General features: G+C 36.8%; 2 protein-coding genes across 9 annotated transcripts in view; one reads left to right on the top strand and one right to left on the bottom strand.

Moving 5' to 3' along the window:
• Positions 1 to 358: 358 nt before the first annotated feature.
• LOC107657691 (E3 ubiquitin-protein ligase MYLIP-B-like) lies at positions 359 to 5,375 on the bottom strand. Of its 2 annotated transcripts, none has more exons than XM_016445885.1 (7): positions 5,209 to 5,375; positions 4,506 to 4,696; positions 2,954 to 3,139; positions 2,597 to 2,794; positions 2,327 to 2,491; positions 1,469 to 1,886; positions 359 to 657 (listed from the first exon to the last, which is right to left on the bottom strand). In XM_016445885.1, the coding sequence occupies exons 1-7, from the start codon at positions 5,293 to 5,295 to the stop codon at positions 466 to 468; spliced, it is 1,437 nt and encodes a 478-aa protein (XP_016301371.1). In that variant the 5' UTR covers positions 5,296 to 5,375; the 3' UTR covers positions 359 to 465. The 2 variants fall into 2 exon arrangements, with proteins under 2 accessions (XP_016301371.1, XP_016301372.1); XM_016445886.1 differs by having other exon boundaries at positions 2,597 to 2,782.
• Positions 5,376 to 6,550: 1,175 nt separating this feature from the next.
• Positions 6,551 to 11,237, top strand: part of LOC107657692 (dysbindin-A) — an 18,500-nt gene continuing 13,813 nt past the window's right edge. For 5 of the 7 annotated variants that reach the window (XM_016445893.1, XM_016445891.1, XM_016445890.1 and 2 more), the window contains exons 1-5: positions 6,551 to 6,947; positions 7,606 to 7,659; positions 8,769 to 8,819; positions 9,001 to 9,061; positions 9,149 to 9,281. In XM_016445893.1, the coding sequence (XP_016301379.1) occupies positions 6,892 to 6,947; positions 7,606 to 7,659; positions 8,769 to 8,819; positions 9,001 to 9,061; positions 9,149 to 9,281 (355 nt within the window). In that variant the 5' untranslated portion in view covers positions 6,551 to 6,891. The remainder of the gene's footprint in view (positions 6,948 to 7,605; positions 7,660 to 8,768; positions 8,820 to 9,000; positions 9,062 to 9,148; positions 9,282 to 11,237) is intronic. The other 2 variants (XM_016445892.1, XM_016445889.1) reach the window with 1 other exon arrangement.

The following is an 11,237-nucleotide window of genomic DNA, read 5'->3' as shown; positions in this document are numbered from 1 at the left end:
TTTTTTATAGACATATTTCTCACGTCTGTGTGTCAAGTATTGGTTCATTGGTTCTGAGTTTCGGTTAATTTTTGTGACGTGTTTCAGAAAGAAGTTCACGAAGACCGAGATGGCAGAAAGCCCACCCTGGTTGTTTTGTTTATTTTAAAAGGCACAATGTTTGTTGTTATTGTCAGTGTACACAAATAAAAGTAGACCGTTTACAGATTCGATTGATGTCTTAGTCTTATCTGTAACTGAATATTTTAGGGTCTTTTCTCTGTTATCAGGAAAAATTTTATTACAGTAAAGCATTACTTAGTATGTAATGTAATGTGCATACTGTGAAAACTAACAGTATAATTAACAGTAGCAATTGTTTTTTTTTTAGGTAGGCCAACTTCTGGATAGCTGGCCTCACTCTGTGCATTTCAGCTCACACTTAAGAACCACTGTATATTTTATCATAATATTTCTTCTGTATTTTTAAAATAGTCTGTGGCCAATAGTGTCCATCTGGCAGGTATTTTCTTTATCGCCACAATCCACTGAGACGGCAGTTCCTCTGGGCACACTGAAGGTGGTCGTTTTTGCCTCTGCCAGGCCAAGTAGAATGGCACAGGTGGGTAAATAGACATGCTGAACACGGTACACATCTGACCGGCACACTGGACAACACTGATAAGAGAGGAAAGAGGGGAAAATATCATGAATGCTAACACACAAACATATTCTTCTAAACTAAACTAAACTTCTGCATTTTTTTCTTTATTGTTCATGTTAATTATGCAGTTAGGCGATGTGCCAGCTTTAACTATACAGTCATGCACCGCTGAAGTGATAGAACAGGGATGTCAGAGGGTGAAATTTAAAAGGTCGCAGGACTGCTGCGTAATGAGAAATGGCTGATTATCGAGATCTTCAGCCGCTAATGGTTGACAGCACATGTCGAGAAATATGTTATGAGAGTAACCAGAGGTTATGTAAACCTAAGAGTGTAAGTTCTCTTACATCATTAACTTAATCATTAACTTAACTGGTCAATTTAGATGATTGCTAAGCATGAGAAAAAAATCACTTTATTTTATTTGTCATCAATGTTGAACGAGTTGAACGTTTCTTCACAAGAAAATACCATAATATAACACAATATTATATGTAATATAGTATTATATAAATATATAGTAATAAATATTATATATTATATATAATATATACACACATAATATATGTTTTTGTATACATATGTGTGTGTGTGTATATATTAAAAATACAATTAAAATATATTTAAAAAATATATATAAAAAAATTATGATTATGACAAATTTTTAGACTTTATTGTTTTAGATCATGATTAACACAGCCTGCATGGATAGAATTGGACTTGGTACTTACAGTATATATTGTTTATAATTCTAAGTCATATACATATATGCATTTTTTATAGTTCTAAATGGCACTAATCTTGTAGTAATTATGCCACAATCACCTGAAGTTGGCCGGCACAGTTATAGCAGCAGAACATGTGTCCACAAGGACAGAACGCAGCATTGATCTCCTGTTTGCAGCACAGAGAGCAGGTCAGGGCCTCTTGTAGCCTTTGGAGCTTCTCCTTCAGTAAGCAAGTTTCTCTGCAGCCGCCACACATCCGCTCCTCCTTTTCAGCTTTTGTCTGTCTCAGGGGAGAGTGACTGCAACCGTCTCTTGGGCTACCACATCCGGTCACAGCCATCCCTGCTTTGAACAGGGTTCGACGCACACAGTCATATACTTCTTTGGATGTGCGCTGGATGTCAAAGATGTACCTTTTACCAAGGTCAATGCTTTCATTGAGGAAGAGGGAAGCCAGATGACCCTTGAAGTCACGGCTATATTGCATCTTCACTGTACTCATTACAGTGTCACACCTGAAGAGTTAAGTTCAAATTGTGTTGAATTAAAAATGGGTATGAAATTGTTTTAAATTGCTCTATGGTTTATATGTTTATATTTTTAATGTATTGATCACTAATGGAGCCCATAAAGTTTCTGTATTGCAGGTGTTCATTGAGATAATGAAAATTGAAAATGAAATGAAAACAGTTTTGTTTATTTTTACTTTTAAAATAAAAATATGCTAAATAAAATAAAACTTCAATAAACTTTAAAAAACTAACAATGACAGTGAAAACCAACAAAAAACTAAAGTCAGACAGATTTAAAATAAAACAGAAATAAAACTAAATTCAAAATTCAAAACTATAACAGCCCTGGTTGAACAGTAGCAAATGCTTAAAAGCAAATGCTTTTTCTCTTTTAAAAAATCCCTTTACTAAAGTACGTTCGGTAGAGTCATAACAATATTCACCTGTAGAAGGCATGGATTTCCGTGATAGCACGATATAGTCCATTGGCAGCACTGGGACTGATGAACTTAAAAAGAAGAACCACACTGTCCCCACTGTCTTTTGTAATGGTCACATACACATTCCTTCCAGACTGAGTGGCCATTTGAATGACTGGGTAAATGATTCTGAAATAAAAAATAAAGGTGAGATGTTATAGACACATTTATTTTCAATCTCTGAATGACCCAGTGTTTAACAGTGTTTCTTATTTTGTTGTCATATATATGCACCTTTCAATAGGGGTGAAATCTGTTTTGCAGACAAACAGGCCCTCTGGTCCGACCCCGATGAGTAGCTCCTGTCCCTCAGAGTCACGTGCGGAGTGCCACTCGACGCCATAGTAGTTGAGGGAGGAAACCAGCTGCAGGGCTTGATATTCTGCTGAAGCCTGACTAACACTCTCCAGTGACTTATGCCTCAACAAAATACTATAAAAACACAAAAGATGCCACTGTTCTTCCACAAAACTGTCTCAATCACTTTCTTTCTTTACAGCATTCAGAGGAATAATTACTTTAGTTTTATTTGGAGGAAGAACAGATGTTATTCTGACTGAGAATACTGTATACACTTTCCAGTGTACTTACTTGTTGATGGTATCACGGCTGGGGTCTTGACCGTATATCTGGGAGTAGCAGTAGTTGGCTGTGTTATGGTTGTAATCTCCAAACTCCGCCTGAGCCAGTAGTGCACAGAGCTCGATCGCCTGCTCTGCGTCCAATCGCAAGCTTCCTTTGAAAAGCTCTTCTTTCACATGCATCAGAAACAAATATCTGCAAAGCAACAGGGAATACATGGAAACACTTAATAAATACATATTTCATAACAAGACGTGAAGTCTACTCATTAAGGAACAAGAAGCACATTAGTCAATTCTATATACTTACACACCAGTGTTTATTATTTTCCTAAATTCTTTTCATATGGTAAATGGATGATGTACTGTATGGAATATAGACAGATAATAATGTGAATAATTTTGTGTGTCTTTTAAAATCATCATTATGTAATTGTATCTCTCAAAAACAATGCACCGTCAGCCCACTGATATAATCTAAAAAATAAGCTGGCTTGAAGCCAAGTTTACTCAGCAGCCTAAACCCAGTGAACTTTAGTAACAGAAGCAGACTTGTGACTTTTGGAACATATTTCTATAACTTGACATAAATCACTTGTACATGTGAGAACAGGGAAGAAATAGTATAATACATTTATAAACTTTTAAATAATGCAGATCAAACCTATTGCCAACTGACGTATTTATTATGATTAGTATTGCATCACATAAAGACAAGTAGCCTATTAGCCAATATGCATTTTAACATAAAACAATAAAGTTCACAGTCTGCATTACAATAAGTAATCTCTTGGCATAATCATGCATTTAAAGACTAACAAAGGCTGACGGAGAGTGAGCTGGATTTTGTCCCGCTATTGTATAAGATTATGCAACAGGGAGAATCACATTACAGTGCGTTTCAACTCAGAATCAGACATACTGACACTTCCCCACCCCCACCAACAGCCCTCATCAGACGTGACCAAACAGCTCCACTAGACTCTAGTTGGGAACACACTGTACTACCATTGTATTCCAGAGCATCCCACAAAATGCTTACTTTTCTTGAACTTTAGGGAACATTTATAAAGATTTGAGCATGCATACACAGATGTCCCTTAAAAAAGCCTCCAGAGGAATATGATTTACCTCAGCAGGCCTATATGAGGCACTCCACTGAAAGAGTGCCAGTTTCAAGAGCAAACATGCACACAGGTAACTGCCACAGAGGTAAAAGAAAGACATTACGAATAGATACATGGAGATGTGGATCAAAGGTAAGAACAAAAAACAACAGAACACATGGATTTTTAAATTATACTGTCACTTTAAGCACTATAGGCAGCTGCTTCCTGTTTGCGCTCAGGAGAAAAAAAGAAAAAAAAAACAGAACTGTTATCTGTATGCCTCAAGTTCTCCAAAGTGAGCAAAAATTGTAAAACCTCAAAGACTCTGCAGCAACAGACAGATCCTGTTTCTTTTTTTCAATAATGGAAAAACTATGTTTTGTGCACAATTATGCACAAACTATGAGCACTAATGTAAAATATGACCACTTATATTCACTTTGGCAGTTTCACCTGGTTTGCTCTTGCAGGATTAGATGTGGCTCAACAAAGAACTTCACTCGCAGCCTCAGTCTGCAAGGAGACATGCAGTCCACTTGTTGAGAAATCCTGTTTCTGAGATTCATCCATAAAATCTCTCCCTTTGTACCGGTGAACTGAAGTCCAAAATAATCTACCTCTATTATTCCCATTTTCCGACATATCTGTGGATTAAATACAAAAACATTAAATGGTAATTTTTTTGGATGCATAAGTATGTGTGCTTTCATCTGAAGAATGCTGGGACTTGGCCTTTAGCACCCCTCCTCCTTTAGAAAGACAAGACATGTTACATAAGGGGGACTTTTGAATATGGTATGAGAACACCTGCTTTCAAAGTAAATTGCTGATGCATAAATAATTATACAAAAGAACGAGAAGTTCTTACATCTGCTGTAGAAAATCACAAATGTTGCAAATTAATTAATGTTAAAATAATTCGTTTAAATAATTCTAATATAAAAATTAATTATTTAAAATAATAATATTCATTATTTTTAAACTATATAGATGAAAACTGCCAAACATTTGTGTTATATACAGTAATTGTCATGACATTCAAGATGATACATTACATTTGCTATCTTGTATATGATGCTAATGAGCATATGATAATTAAGAAAGGCTTAGATAACTTTAAAAACCTAAACTTGAAACGTAAATTCCCTACACTCACCTTATTGAGAATGTCCTCTCCGTTTGCTTTTGGGTCCACCTCCACTTCCAGAACCACCGAGTCCGGACGAGTTATGTGGCATATCATGGTGAATGCAATTATTGTTTCACACACAGTTCAGGACAGCAGAGAGAAGGTCCCGTCACTGGCTCACACCTCATTGGAAAACCAGCGAGAGCAGATTTATGGAGAAGGGTCTGGCTGCAGCTGGCACTTGCACTCTCAGACGTGCATTCTCAGGCTTGCACTCTCAGACACTTGCACTTCCGCTAGCGACGTCACTTGCAGTCTTTTTTATTTTTTATTTTGTTCTATTTATTGATTACTTTTTGTTTGAATCTCTCAACATTTTACAACAGTAGCCAGGTGGTGAAGACAAGAAAAAAGAAACTAAATTACGAAGTCACTTGCAATCGCCACTTGCACTCTCCAACACCTGCGACGTCACTTGCAATCGACACAAATTGTGCATGTTGCCAATGGAGACAAGACGCTGTGGTGATTAAACGATTAAAACTAATTTAGTACTATAACATACAGGGTCCTGCAAGAAAAAGACAGTCGGCGATTTCACAAAACCTGTCGGCGAGTGAAAAATCGGGCTAATATCGTGCAGTGTGAACTCGGCATAACTCAAAGATCCGCCTCTACGTTATCTGATGTCCGATTCGCGAATCATTATTTTGAACAGGTTCTTTTAAATGATTCGATCGAACTGATTCGCAAAGCGTTTGTTCCACACTCAAGTCAAATAATATTCGTCGACATTCGACCATTTATGTACAAGGAGAAACGAAATTGCGTTTCTCTACAGGTCTTAGTGCTAATTTACATAAAACGATTGAATTTTAAATCTTGAATATTTAACTAGGCTAGGCTAAACACATAATGCTGAGTGACATATCACATAGCATAAAAAATGGCATAGCAGCACCGACATTTTAAAAATCTGAACACCAATAACAAGTGAATATGGCAACATAAACGTGATTCAGGTAGCTCCTGTATATGTGATATTCTGTACTATAGTGTGTAAAGCAAAACTATAGTTAGTATAGGAAAACTACAGTGTTTTTTTTTAACCGGTTCATTGAAACGAACTGTATAATGAACCGATTAGCCAAAATTAATTAGATTAGAGAATCGCTGAACAACCCTTCAGTCACTTTCGCTCTCAGTTCCAGTAGCCCCTCACTGCAGGAACACAAGATCCAGGGGGCGTGGTTGGATCCACATCTAGGGGGTGGAGATGGGTGGGTTTAGGGATCAGGGGGTGGAGACGGGTAGGTTTAGGTATATGAAAGGTGGGAGGAGTTGGATCTAGATCCAACCACGCCCCCTGGATAGTTTTGAGGGCGTGTGTTTAACTAGTACAGGAAGGACTCACGTTAGTACAGCTATCCTACAGACAACGAGGATAGAACAAACTGGGTGTGATTATAATATAGTGACCCAAATCCACTGTTGATAATTGAGAAGGTAAAACAGTGGTTGCATGAATAAGCCAACTAACGTTAGTCCTGCAGACATTGTCCGACGGAGCAAAGCCCACAACGGGACATTAGGACATTGTCATCTGACAAAGGATGACTGAAGCCCTCGTGAAAGACTGTAAGCAAACACAGATCTAATCTAAATGTCATCCATCAAGCCTGTGTAGGAGGATTAAAGCAGCTCAAGGACATGTTTGAGAATTTCAGAGAGAGACTGCAAACGGTGCAGCAGGACTTTACATCAGGGTATGTATTTACTACCTGGCTGCTTTCGTACTCTCCAGAGTCTTAATAAGGTGTTGAGATAGCTAAATTAGGTGACATTTAGAACCTGTACAGGCATTACACAATATTGACACAACTTCTGTTTTGGCTTCCTCATGAGAGTGTCCACTTATTCAGCGAAGAGCCAAAAAGAAGTGGATGCTAGCTAATTAGCCTGCTAATCATCTCACTTACAGCGAAGAGTGTAGTTTGTTTTTGTCTTAGATATTGACAAAACAAAATCTGGTTGGTTTAAAAAGAAAGTGTATTTCATAATGTATTTTTATAGGATGAAGAATGACACGTTCGAGATGTTCAGTGCTGTCAAGTTAGCCGCATGCTAACAACTGCAATCTGGAATTGTACTAATAACTTGCAGCTGACCGTCATGTGATGGGCGAGACCGAATTTCTGCGTTTTTATGACACAGTTTCTTATATAAATCCAATTTTTCTGTTTAACACGGTGGAAACGTAACGTTAAATGTAAATGTTTCAAAATGACACTGGGTTTTCAACAACAGTAATAAACCGCACAAACCAAAACATAAGTAACCAAACATAAAGCAATACAATAGTGTAGTTTTGTTCCTAAGCGTATTATTTAGATATTTACGGTCTCATATTTAAAAACTTTTCAGAATCAAGACCTTAAGTGACAAATCCAAGGAGACAAAAGTAAAGAAGAAACAAAGGTAAGCTGTAACAAGTTTAAAACTTCTCACTGTATATAATATAATATAAAACAATTTATTACAGATTTTTTTGTGTCCTGTTTAATTTTTTTTTCTGAGCAAAAATTATGAATATCATACATTTTTACCATGATTTACAGAAGACAGCCTCTAAAATATCATGCAGTATAACAATAGTTAATGTAACAAAAAATATTTTTAGGCATATTTAGAGCAGGAATCATTAGATGACATTAATATACTCTATGTAAGGATCACAGCACAGCCCCCCAAAACTAATTAATTGTGATTTTAAATCTTTACAAATCTTTAACATGATCATTCAAAGTTTTACCCATTTGTCAGCAAGAAGTTTTAATCAATTAAAATATAATAAAATTTAGTCTGATCCCTTTTTATTTTATACAGTTTAATAAGTACAGGTCAGAATAAGTATGTTGTGTAATTTTAACAAATATATGTTACGCTGAAATATTAAATCTTTGATTAACATTACACTTTGACACGACACTTTACTTACATTTAATATGCTTTCTATGTATATAAAATGTGAAGACCAAAATGGTATGTCTCATCTTTGACATATTTTGTTTTATATTATATATTTATTTTATATATACAGTGGTGTGAAAAAGTGTCGACTGATAGATCTCAATTACTTTCTTTCTCATTTGTTTCTGAATTTCTTTGGATCTCGGCATGATGTCTAGCTTTTGAGGATCTTTTGGTCTACTTCACTTTGTCAGGCAGGTCCTATTTAAGAGATTTCTTGATTGCGAACAGGTGTGGCAGTAATCAGGCCTGGGTGTGGCTAGAGAAATTGAACTCAGGTGTGATAAACCACAGTTTTAACAGGGGGGCAAACACTTCTTCACACAGGGCCATGTAGTTTTGGATTTTGTTTTCCCTTAATAATAAAAACCTTCATTTAAAAACTGCATGTTGTGTTTACTTGTGTTATCTTTGACTAATATTTAAATTTGTTTGATGATCTGAAACATTAAAGTGTGACAAACATGCAAAAAAATAAGAAATCAGGAAGGGGGCCAACACTTTTTCACACCACTGTATATTCAATTATATGAATATTTTGTCATATATTCTGTCAGAAGAGATGAACACTTTCCGCAATATTCCGCTGGAATCGAGTTGCTCAGTCGGTAAGTTACTTTACTTTACACAACCATATAAAAAATGTCAGTGATGTTAAGTTGTCAACAAAAATGTTAATGCAGTTTAAACTCCATTTAAAGAGTCTAAGGAAATATTTTCAGAAATACCTGAAGTTGATAAATGTATTCATAACCATATTTTAAAATGTATGGCCTTTGTCATCACCAGATATGAAGACACTTGGGTGGCTCTTCATAAACGGGCTAAAGAGTGTGCTAATGCCGGGGAAGTAAGTTCACACATCTAACTGTACAGTTGAGGGTTTGTGGTGCTGTAACTATGGTAACTAAACCCTGTGGTTGTGTCTGTCTGTCAGACGGTGGACGGGGAGGTTGTGATGCTGTGTGCACACTGGGAGAAGAGACGAGGAGCAGTGCTGGAGCTGCAGGAACAACTGCAGCAGATCCCTGCTTTCCTCTCGGACCTGGAGACTATCACCTCACGTATCGGTGAGACATTCACAAACAGTCATCACACATAAAAATCTTAATCAATGCTGAGTTATTCATATAGCGATATTTTATGTTTTTTTTTAACCATTTTACACATACAATCACACCGGTGTTATCGCTTTAGGCTGGTCCCTGCAGCGTACGAGCACACCGGAGTGATTAGAACATTCAGTGCATCACATGATCAACTGCTAAAATCAAATCTGCTTTTGCGCTTTGACTGGCGCTGAGCTCAGCACTTGTCATATTATCACAACTATTCAGTGTTTTTAACCACATAATATTTATTTTAGGTTTAAGACATTTAAACACACATAAGTACTAGTAAAAACAATACATTTATAGTTTGTAAAATATAGTCTGAAGTCTATGGAAGTGGTAATAATGATCCTTTCAAATATACCAGTAATTTGAAGACATGTTTTATTCATGTAAGATACACATTGTGTAGGTAACTATAAAGTTTACTCTATTCTTCTTCCAGTTCACCGTCCACTTACTTTCATGTCACTTACTTTCATGTCTTTTGGGACGAGAGGGTGCATTTAGGTGTTGTAAATCCGACAGCTCCGATTCTCTGAATTGCAGCGCGAACTAACTTGGCATATTATAAAGCTTTTGAAACCACCAAATATGTTTACTTACACATATTTGAGAATCGGAATATCAGATATTTCACAATATAGTTAACACGTTTGTGAATATTTTGAATAAAAATGAAATAAAAGCAATACATGACTCATGCAGAGCTGTTGTGGCTGCAGTGTGTCACGTAACAAGAAGATGATACATTCTAAAATAATGGATGCCTAGGAAAACTCACGCTGGGTGCCCAGCTAGCATAAACGTATGTGTGAAAGGGTTAAAATTGTTAGAGAAGCAGGTTATTAATATTACACTAGTTTTAAACGGCTCATTTGGATTCATTGACAAATCTTCCTCTCTGCTGTAGTTCTTAAAACTCATATGCACTTTCATATATTGAAACTTCATCCCCAGCTGGAACAATCTCTCTTGTCTTGCCAAATTTGAAAATAATATAACATGAGCTGCTGTGAATGGGAGGATTAGCAGTGAATTATGGCCTAAATTTCCATTTGTTCCTCATACAAAGCTATGATTATTTCAGGAAAATTTAATTATAGTAATATAAACTACTTTTATGATACCTTTGAAATCAATGTACAGTGGGGAAAATATTTATTTGATCCCCTGTTGATTTTGTAAGTTTGCCCACTTGCAAAGAAATGAAGGGTCTGTAATCTTTATGGTAGGTTTATTTTAACGGATAGAGACAGAATATCAACCTAAAAAATCCAGAAAAAACATATTATATAAAGGTTAGAAATTGATTTGCATTTCAGTGAGTGAAATAAGTATTTGATCCCCTACCAACCAGCAAGAATTCTGGCTCCCACAGATTGGTTATGTGCCCATGTGGAACACAGATTAGTCCTGTCACTTTAAGAAGTTACTCCTAATGTCAGCTTGTTAGGTGTATAAGACACCTGTCCACACAATCTGTATCTTCCATTCCAACCTCTCCCACCACCATGGGCAAGACCAAAGAGCTGTCAAAGGATGTCAGAGACAAGATTGTAGATCTGCACAAGGCTGGAATGGGCTACAAGACCATCAGCAAGAAGCTTTTTGAGAAGGAGACAACTGTTGGTGCGATTATTCGGAAATGGAAGAAATACAAAACAACCATCAATTGGCCTCGGTCTGGAGCTCCGTGCAGGACCTTGCCTCATGGGGTAAGGATGATCATGAGAAAGGTGAGGGATCAGCCCCAAACTAGATGGGAGGAGCTTGTTAATGATCTTACGGCAGTTGGGACCACAGTCAAACATTGGTAACACATTATGCCGCAATGGACTGAAATCCTGCAGCGCCCCCACAAGGTCCCACTGCTCAAGAAAGCACATGTACAGGCCCGTTTAAAGTTTGCCA

The sequence above is a fragment of the Sinocyclocheilus anshuiensis genome, unplaced genomic scaffold (genome assembly GCF_001515605.1).
Source record: "Sinocyclocheilus anshuiensis isolate Anshui unplaced genomic scaffold, SAMN03320099.WGS_v1.1 scaffold43, whole genome shotgun sequence".
In the NCBI taxonomy this organism is placed as follows: Eukaryota; Metazoa; Chordata; class Actinopteri; order Cypriniformes; family Cyprinidae; genus Sinocyclocheilus; species Sinocyclocheilus anshuiensis.
Note: the sequence above shows the minus strand (reverse complement) of the source record. Positions and strands in the feature narration are given on the sequence as shown.

What these genes read in the sequence shown, in the direction of transcription:
- LOC107657691 (XM_016445885.1), bottom strand. Translation starts at nt 5,295, where the DNA reads ATGATATGCCACATAACTCGTCCGGACTCGGTGGTTCTGGAAGTGGAG. An exon ending in GAGAGGACATTCTCAATAAG is followed by an intron (nt 4,697 to 5,208) that starts GTGAGTGTAGGG and finishes TTTAATCCACAG; the next exon opens with ATATGTCGGAAAATGGGAAT. An exon ending in ACTGTGCCGGCCAACTTCAG is followed by an intron (nt 658 to 1,468) that starts GTGATTGTGGCA and finishes CTCTCTTATCAG; the next exon opens with TGTTGTCCAGTGTGCCGGTC.